The sequence below is a fragment of the Colletotrichum siamense genome, assembly GCF_013390195.1.
Source record: "Colletotrichum siamense strain Cg363 chromosome Unknown KSG_Cg363_contig06, whole genome shotgun sequence".
Lineage (NCBI taxonomy): Eukaryota > Fungi > Ascomycota > Sordariomycetes > Glomerellales > Glomerellaceae > Colletotrichum > Colletotrichum siamense.
In genome coordinates, this window is record NW_023501019.1 from 2,078,950 (window position 1) to 2,087,618 (window position 8,669).

Consider the following 8,669-nt stretch of genomic DNA (forward strand, 5'->3'; position numbering starts at 1 on the left):
TTTTCAGCGGATCTGCTGCTGTTTTCCATTGCCCGAGAGCAAGGCGCGAGCTCCGTCATCACATGTGATTAGCTGCCGTCGTTGTATGTCGTGGATTTGTGTGACTGGACGGAATTAGGGACTGTGCAGAGATGGGCGTGTGGATTGGAGGGGCGCTGGCCCGCGCTGGTGGAGAGGGGAGAAGAGAGGGGATTCATAGGCCGAGCGAGATATGCCACTGCGGAATCTGATTGATGCTCTGTGTTTTGTGAGGGGTTGAGGAAACATCCAGTGTGGTGTGGCGGATAGTCAGCCTCTGCGGCACGGAGCGGACCTTGTTTCTGGACGGAGGGGCCAGGATGGGGATGGGCTTGGTCGGGTACGAATAGCTTTCGAAGCTCCAAATCAGATCCACTCCCGCTTGCTACTGCCATACATGCACGAAGAGACCAACCGACCGGCCGTCCTTGAGGGAAGCCCTCCGTGATGGTTCTGCCCGGGACGGACCTGTTCGTGGCGGGCTTTTGGTGATTCCATACTCTTGCTCATACAAAACAGGCCTAGCTATAGCACATCGAAGTAAATTAGAGAAACTAGCATTACTATGGTACTAATGTACGGTCACTCGTCAACGCGCGAAGGCGTGAAGCTATCTTAGGTGACGGGTAGATGCGTGTGCCAAAGCACTAACTAAATAACGCCCTGTCTTGGGCCCAGAGTGCCCCATTTGTAAATGAATATGTAAAAGTAGATCGATATCAGGAAATTGGCCTGCTTTTCAGCGAAGGCCAGTCAACTTGAGCAGGTCGTGTTGGTGGAAGTAGGCACGAACACGCTTTCCATAAATATCTGGATCCTCGTCAGTTCACGATTTAAAGGGTTGGGCTAAGATGACACTTACACATTGGAATGCTCGTTGCGCAGACGACAACCTGCACGCTGGCAATAGCGATCATCGTGCGCTTGGTGCCACCGGCAATGATCCAGTCGTAGGCGCTGTACGTCAGTCCAAAGCTGAAAATGTTCTTGAAGATAATCATGCAAGTGAAGCCTTCGATGGCGAGATCACGGTAGGCGTCAACAATGTAGAGGGAACTGGCCACAGCGCCAATTACCATGCCAGCGACCTCAAAGCCGAAGAATACAAGAGGAATGCTGTAGTGGAACTCCTTGCTGATAAGCCCTGCAGAGGTGATGCCGAAGCCGTACAGGCCGATGCCCCCAATGATGAACATTGGGAGCACCATGACGATGCGAAACTCCGGCTCGTAGATGCCATTGTTGCGCCGAGTCATGAACTTGGCGCTCCAGTCGGAGAAGACACCTGCAATAATGAATCCCACGAGAGCTCCGACGAAAGCACCCACGTAGGCATAACCGGCGTATACCTCATTCCAGTAGTAAGGGGGTCCGAGGAAAATGGCGGCAACGATGACTCCGATGAAGACCGTCCAACCGATCATGGTTCCCTGAACGAGGCAGCCCCAGAGGAACGCTGGCTGAGCGAACAGTGGAAACGGGCGCAAAAGCAATTTCCAGTAGCTTTCATCAGTTTTGCGGCCATCAAAGAGACTGAGCGACTGCATAAACGTCTTCTCGGGAATGTGTGCGCCATAGTTGGAGGCCATACCAGGCACAAGCGTCGTCGTATCGGCAGAATTCTTGTCATGACCGTGGTTCATATCCAGATTCTTCATCTCGTGGTCACTGGTGTTGGCTACCATGTCGGTGTTTAGAGCAGCGTCGCGACGATAGGCCGTCTCGGGGCACAGGAAGAAAACGGCAGGCAGCATGATGGCGCAGAAGATGGCTTCCAGGTAGAAGGTCCACCACCAGCCGATGCTGTGGGTAATTTTCCCAACAACGATGGGTGTGAAGAAGGCACCGCCGAAAACGGCCAAGTTGGTGAAGGCCATGCGCGAGCCACGCTGATGTACGAAGTACAAATCACCGACAGCAGCGTTGACAAGGGTCTCGAACGGAGCACAGCCGATGCCCTGGACGACACGGGCGCCAAGGAGAGAGTTGTAGTTGGTGCCAACGGCGCCGGCCCAGGCGGACGACCCAATGAGGATGCATATTCCCAGGATGAAAAGATGGCGCTTCCCCCATACACGTCCTGAGGGCACGAAGAAGATAGCAGCGGCGCCTACTCCAAGGAGGAAGTAGCCCGTCAGCAGCGCGATGGACGTAAAGCTCTTGCGGAAGAGGAGCGCGATGGTAACGGTGTTTGCAGCGAGAATGGGACCCAGAGCCGTGGCAAATATGGCGGTTATGGACAGAACAAAGGTGATGAGGTCACGCTTCCAGAGTGGCCAATTGAGGGGGTCGTTCGGGTCGTCGGAGGGCTGGGGAATCTGGAGGGGAGGGCTGTCAGCGGGGGTGGCGGGTCGCGATGTGGTTCCTGAAGTAGTAGCTCACCAAAATAATGGGAACATCTCCGCTGTTATCGACCTTCAATCCGTGATGAGCGTTGGTCGCGGCCTGTGGGCGGTCGGGGTCGTCGAAGTAGCGCGTCGTGCCTTGTGAGCGGATTGACAGCGTCAGTTTTGGGATGACAGGAGGACAGAGCGGGTGGTTGAAGCACAAATTGGACTTGGACTCACCTGGAACATGGTCCAAGGACTTTGATTCTAAAACGCCGAGACCCATGGTCGCATAAGTTGTTCTTCAAAGCGCGTTGTGCAGCTGAGTAAAGGAGTCGCGGGCTCACGACATGTTCGGGTCAAAAGTGCAGGTCGGAGCACGAGGCGGCCGAAAGATGTAGTTCTTAGGATGGGTCGGGAGGCGGGACGTTGATGGACAGCGCTTGCCGTCGAAAGCACCTCCCGTACTGCGTCCTAAGGTAGGTAAGGTAAAATGAGCGGGCGACGCAAAAAGGCTATTCTCAACACCAAAAAGGTTAGGAGCCATTCCGACACCTTACTCGGGACCTTGTTCAGTGTGTGGTGCGACCCTGGGACGACGAAAGTGGGCCTCGAGGTTCACCTCACGGTGCTGTCGCCGCCGTCCTGCAGGGCCTGGACGGACGGCATTCAGCGGGTGTTCCACTGTTTGCTCGGCACCTGCGGCTTGGAAGTGCTGGGATTCTCCGCAGGGCCCGCAAAATCTTGTGGCTCATCAAACCTTATTCAGCAAACCTTTGGGCTGTCTGTGACAGGGAAGCCAGCTTGATTGTTTGGGTGACTAAGCTCGTTGAAGGTTCCACAGCGAACAATGCTGGTCATGTGTCTACCACCAAACTACTGTGTAAGGAAATAAGAACTTGAAAAACGGCCCAAACTTACCTGTTGGTGTCGTTATTGCCGTCTCAAGCAGCTGATCCATCCCATCTCACCCCATCCTTCTGTTGTTAGAATCAAACTTAACAACTCCCCCATCCTCCACGTTAATTCCGCTCCTAAGTCCAAGCATCAGAGTTCCAGAGATCGAGTCAATAGAAACTTCCCGTGCACATTCCCAAAACATGCATCCCACCATTATCATCTTACACGAAGCCGTGAACTCTAGCCGCAATTGTTACTAATCGTCAACTGTCGTCATTTCTATCATGATCTGTGTGGCACACCTCTTCGAGCTTGTTCGACGTGCACGTGAGCACGATCCCCTCTGCTGACCAGCATCTCCCCTTCTTCCAACGAACCTCGCCGTTGGAGTGCCTGGCGGCAGGCACGAGCGCCGCTAGCACGGTAAAGTGTCCAAGTAGGGTCCCACGACATGCAGATAGGCTTCTGATGTGCAAGGATGCCACTTCCGAAAGAGGTAATTGGCCGATTCGTTGTGTCCTTAGGCTTGAAATGGGTCGTCTAAGCCTCATCGGTATCGCGATTCTTCAACTTCACGTCGGAGGAGCTGCCCGCCTCCGATGAAAAAACCGGTCATAACGGCGCCCAAGCCCGAATTGCGCGTCTCTCCCCTTTTTTCAACTACATCAACCCGCCGGCCCGCTGTCCATCTGTTTCACCGCGTGTTTCGTTCAAAAAGAAGCAACTGTTGATGCAAAACTCGCCAGCTTGCACAAACCAGACCTGCGGCCTTTATTGTTGATGCTTTGTACGGTTCGTCGTTTTTGACAGTCAACGTACCCGACGATGATGACCTGCACAAATCAGCAGGCGCAGTGTCCCCATTCAAAACGTCCTTTGAAGTTGGCAAACCCGAAAGCTGGCCATCTAAGCACAATCCATCTTCGTCTTCAATTAATTTTTCTCGTGAACCGCGATGATCGTCTTTCATAGTATTTCTTGTATGCCAATCCGACCGTACGAATTCAAACCCGAACCTCCGAATCGATATCAGAATACTGTGATTCTTCCCGGGTATCTTCGAGAAGCTGTTTCGAGGTCTAAGGAGCCCAACGTGCTGGCACGGCGACGCTTGTAATACAAGGGCGCTATAAGGGCGCTATGCATCCTCCTAGATTCGCCTAACAGACTGCGTGCAGGCTTCGCCATTTGTTTGCTGTAATCTTCACAGCCGTCGGTTCGGATTTGGCGTAGACCGCCATTACGGCCAGCGGAGAGGCATGGACCGTTACGAATAGTTTGGTGGAAAAGAGGCGGGAGATTAAGCAAACAATTCGAGGCAACAAGGATGGCAATTGGTGGCGACGAGGGCTCTTTCTGGGGAGACTGCATAGGTCCTTGCCTACTCGGGCAAAAGCCTGCTTGCAAACGGAGCGAAAATGGAAAGAACGACGCGTCACGTCCTGTCACGAAAAGCCCTGCTTCTGGCCGACATGGGCATCCCGCGTCCTTCGTAAGGCAGCATTCACTCTCAGAATCTCACCAGCAAACAAACAATGAACTCGGGGCGTGGTTGGAGTAGTGGTTAACTCGTTGCCCTCCCACTTCCGTTGACAGGCAGAAAGTAGGTTGATATCTTCTCGATTTTGAGAACTTCGCTAACCCAAACAGCACTGGTTCGAACCCGGTGCCGCGCATCAATTCTTTTTTTGCGACCTCCCGGCTTTCTGTCGGTTACTACGAATCATTCTCCCAGCCCTTTCTGTGCTTTCGCAGTGTCCAAGAGTTTGGTCAATGCACACCTCTCAGAACAATCCATTCTTTTTCCTCGTCTGTCACTTCACGGCAGAGAGTAGGCTCTCGCTCGTCGTCGAGGACAATCAGAAAAAAAGGCAAATGGTATCCGTTTTCTCTCACTGACTTTCGGTTTGACGTACGACTACAAACCACGTTTGCCGGGTCGGAGGCACCCTGAGGGAAGCTCTACGTCCACATCCGAGACAGAGTTCAGCCCTTTTGCCAGAATCTATACGGTCGATTATAGGACGCTGCGAGCTGTAGTCTGGCCGTCGATTGGCTGGACAAGTCTTTACAGACTAGTTTTGCCAGTTGGTTGGCAAGCGCAGCTAGGATAGGGTGATTTCAGTGGCGAATCATGCAGGAAGCTCGCGGGTGACGCAACTTTGCTAACGCTGTCTTTCCCCTCAGACGACGTTTGACAAATTAATGGCAATACCGAAGCACCTGTCCAAACGCAAAATCCGAGCGGGCACGAAGATGACTCGAGGATCATGACCGCGAAAAAAACAAACGGGCCGACAAGAGCAGATTGGCAATGGCGACCGACGGGATACTATAAACCCTCCCCGCGCGACGTTTACGACAAGCTCAAAGCGCCCCCCCATCGAGAACCCCAGCAGTCCGATTACCGATGATGCGTTGAGGAACAGCAACGAGACAAAAAATGGCACAGAAACTATCAATGCGGAGTGCGAAGACCTGGCATTCGTTTGACGAGGGAAGTGTTTCTTGACAACGGAAGGGGGAACGCAGAAGCTGCTTTGTACCGAAACAGGTACGCAGACTCACGATTCTTTCGTACGAATTTCTCAATGTTACGGAGCTATACAGCAAGACAGTGCACTACGGTTGGAGCACGTTCTCATTTTTGAAACATATCTAGAAGAGTGAGGGGTCTCCGAGACTGAGATGTCCCCCGTTGAAGAAGTTATCAATCATCTCCAAAGAGAATGACCCATCAAATTCCGGCACCATTGTCGTGCCACTGAACGAGGATGGATGATCCTGTTGTGGGTGCGGCGGTGGCTGTTGCTGCTGTCCTCTCGCGTCTTGATGATGCTGTCCCCAAGCCGCCGGCGTACCACCAGCAGCTACCTGTTGCTCCCTAAGGCTGCTCGGCGACGCCATGGCGATCCTGTGCGGCGCGCGGTTGTCCGTGACGATGGCTGTTGTGGGCGTAGCCGCCGCCGCCGCCGCCACGCTTGCTACATTCGGACCGCCCGTCCCCTCAACCCGCGCGGTGACCTTCTTCAAAGCTCTCTCCAACCCGAATTGAATCGCAGACGGCGAGCTGGCCGACCACACCGAATTCTGCTTCTGCGCCGCCTTTAGCAATTGCAGCACTTCATGGCTGCCGCCGTAATTGCCACTGTCTACGCCGCCATAAGGCGGCTTTTGCTCATATTTGGAAATAATCAGCATGGCGTACGCGACACAGAGCCGATGGAACTCAGGCAGCTCCTCTGCCCGAGTGGATGGCATCTCCACGAACGCCCTCACCACCTCTGTCGCGAAGCCGCATACTCGAGCATGCGCCAAGTCGTGGAGCTCTGGGTTCTGGTGAGCAGGCGGCTCCTGACGCACGGCATCAGCTGGCTGTAACCTCGGCGAGCTTGACAGGGAGTCGTCGTCCGAAGAGGCCTGGTCGTGCTCAAGTGAGCGTCGGGCGAGAATTAGCCACGCGATGGAATGGCTTATCCTCAATGTCGAGGCCGCGGGTAGTTCTGGGATATCACAATATTAGTGATCGGCATTGACAATTGTCTTCCTAATTATGTTCATAGCCCAAAGTGGAAGCCGGGTATTGACATCGTCGGCTTGGATACTCACCAAACAAATAGTTCCACCTCAATTTCCACGCCGCAAGTTCTTCACATTCCCCGTCGGCACCGAGGTACGAGCGCTGCGAAAATTTGTCCTGCAGGATAAGGTACAATGTGATCTCCGCATACATCATGGCGTCGCGCATGGTCACCTCTTCAAAGTTGAGGAGGAGCTTGCATTGTGCCAAGTACGCAGAAGGCACGGTCGCTGGCCTACCTGTAGTAGCCGCCCAACTAAAGAATGCAGGTCAGTAGTCTGTCGAGACTTGATGTTGTAGAACAAACTGACTGAAGGTTAACTAGGCATGTATTGGCCCAAAGTCGTACGACTCTCTGGTCATCCTCTGTCGAAGTCCTCGCCTTTGTTCTCATCAGAATTTCTGAGAAGTTGATGCTCAGCATCGCCTGCTGAGCGCAATGCCCACTCAACAGCCAACTGTCGACATACTCGGGGCTCTGTAGCATTGTGTCAGCCTCATATTGCTGGAGCGTAGAGTTGGCTTTGTTTAATCGCGTACCGATGGCGAACATGCCCACAGACTCATGATGAGAATACCCATCAACTCCTCCAGCGGCAACGGGCTCGCAATCATGAGCTGGCCAAGTTGCAACCGCACATGTTCGAACACGCGTCGATGCAAAACTGAAGAGCTGTGCTCGGAGAATCTCATTGCATGCAGGCAACATGCGTCATGCAAAAATGGCGACGCATGTCTGAGATCCCTATTCCTCGGGGCCAGGTCGATCTCGCTATTTAGCAGCAAGGTGTTTTTTCTTCGACGGACAAATCTGTTTGCTGCGTTAGAGAAACCCAAAGAAAGAAAAAAACATGATGCCAGCTCGTTAACGCCTTCCCGTCACACCTAGGCGTTGTTCAAGAACAAAGCCGCCGCTTTTCCTTTCTTCTTGGCCCCCCACAATTCTTTTTCTCGGACCCTGGTACTTATACGACTTTTGTATAGGGGAAAACACTTACTCCAAGACTAAATCGCGAGCCGTCTTCTCGCTCAGTATTCCCAGAGAAACGAGGTCAGCCTGAACATCAAATGTTCTTCGGAACCCTCCGCTTAGCTGGCTTCCGACTTTTCGAACTACCTCGGCGGGAGAGGAGTAGACATGTCGATCCGCCGGCTCAACATCCTCGTTTGCAGACGACCTACCAACGGTACCACCAGTACCACCGCTAACGACACTTCCAGTCCCGTCGTTGTCATCAATGACGCTGTTGCTAGTAACATTTTTATCAATAGCCATAAGTCTTTCCTGACGGCCCACAGCCAAAGTCCTCTTTAGGTCTGGCCTGATGCTAGGCGCCAACATTTGCACAGTGGCCTTCAGATCAGCTATTGAGGCCTCCAGACTTTTAATTCTGTCGAGTTGCGTCTTTTTAGGACTTTAAAAGAGTTAAGAGACATTTTTTCTCCCAGCAAGAAACAGGCGCGGGGGCGGAGAACTTACCTTGCGTCCGCGTCTGGCTTACTCGTCGGTGCTTCTCTTGAAGAGACGGAATGCGTGTCACCGCTGTCGTTCCACGTGCAGGTAATCCTATACCCTGTCAGTCAACCCATCTGATATCGCCCTGCCATTTCGAGCTAATTTCTGAAGGGTATCTCGTTTTGGGGTATCACAATCATTGATTGTGCCCTAACCTCAACACCGCATAACCAACCAAGACAGTGCGCCTTCTTACCTTAGCGAACGACACCGTGAACACTGCTCCGACTCCTCGTCCAGCTCACATCGACACTTTTGCCGACGGCAAGTATCGCAAGAAAGAATTCGCCGCCTTCTTTTCCGATTCGACTCGTCTCTGCCGCCTCCC

The 8,669-nt window shown here is 53.1% G+C and overlaps 2 protein-coding genes across 2 annotated transcripts; both read right to left on the bottom strand.

Moving 5' to 3' along the window:
- Window positions 1–757: 757 nt before the first annotated feature.
- CGCS363_v009540 (putative MFS-type transporter) lies at window positions 758–2,631 on the bottom strand (the record flags this gene model as incomplete). The annotated part of the gene is made up of 4 exons (XM_036641389.1): window positions 758–828; window positions 881–2,336; window positions 2,401–2,501; window positions 2,586–2,631. 4 exons carry the CDS (start codon window positions 2,629–2,631, stop codon window positions 758–760), a joined length of 1,674 nt encoding a protein of 557 aa, XP_036492653.1.
- Window positions 2,632–5,903: 3,272 nt separating this feature from the next.
- On the bottom strand, window positions 5,904–7,392 carry prtT-6 (Transcriptional activator of proteases prtT; the record flags this gene model as incomplete). The annotated part of the gene is made up of 4 exons (XM_036641390.1): window positions 5,904–6,748; window positions 6,855–7,081; window positions 7,137–7,303; window positions 7,366–7,392. 4 exons carry the CDS (start codon window positions 7,390–7,392, stop codon window positions 5,904–5,906), a joined length of 1,266 nt encoding a protein of 421 aa, XP_036492654.1.
- Between the last annotated feature and the right edge of the window lie 1,277 nt (window positions 7,393–8,669).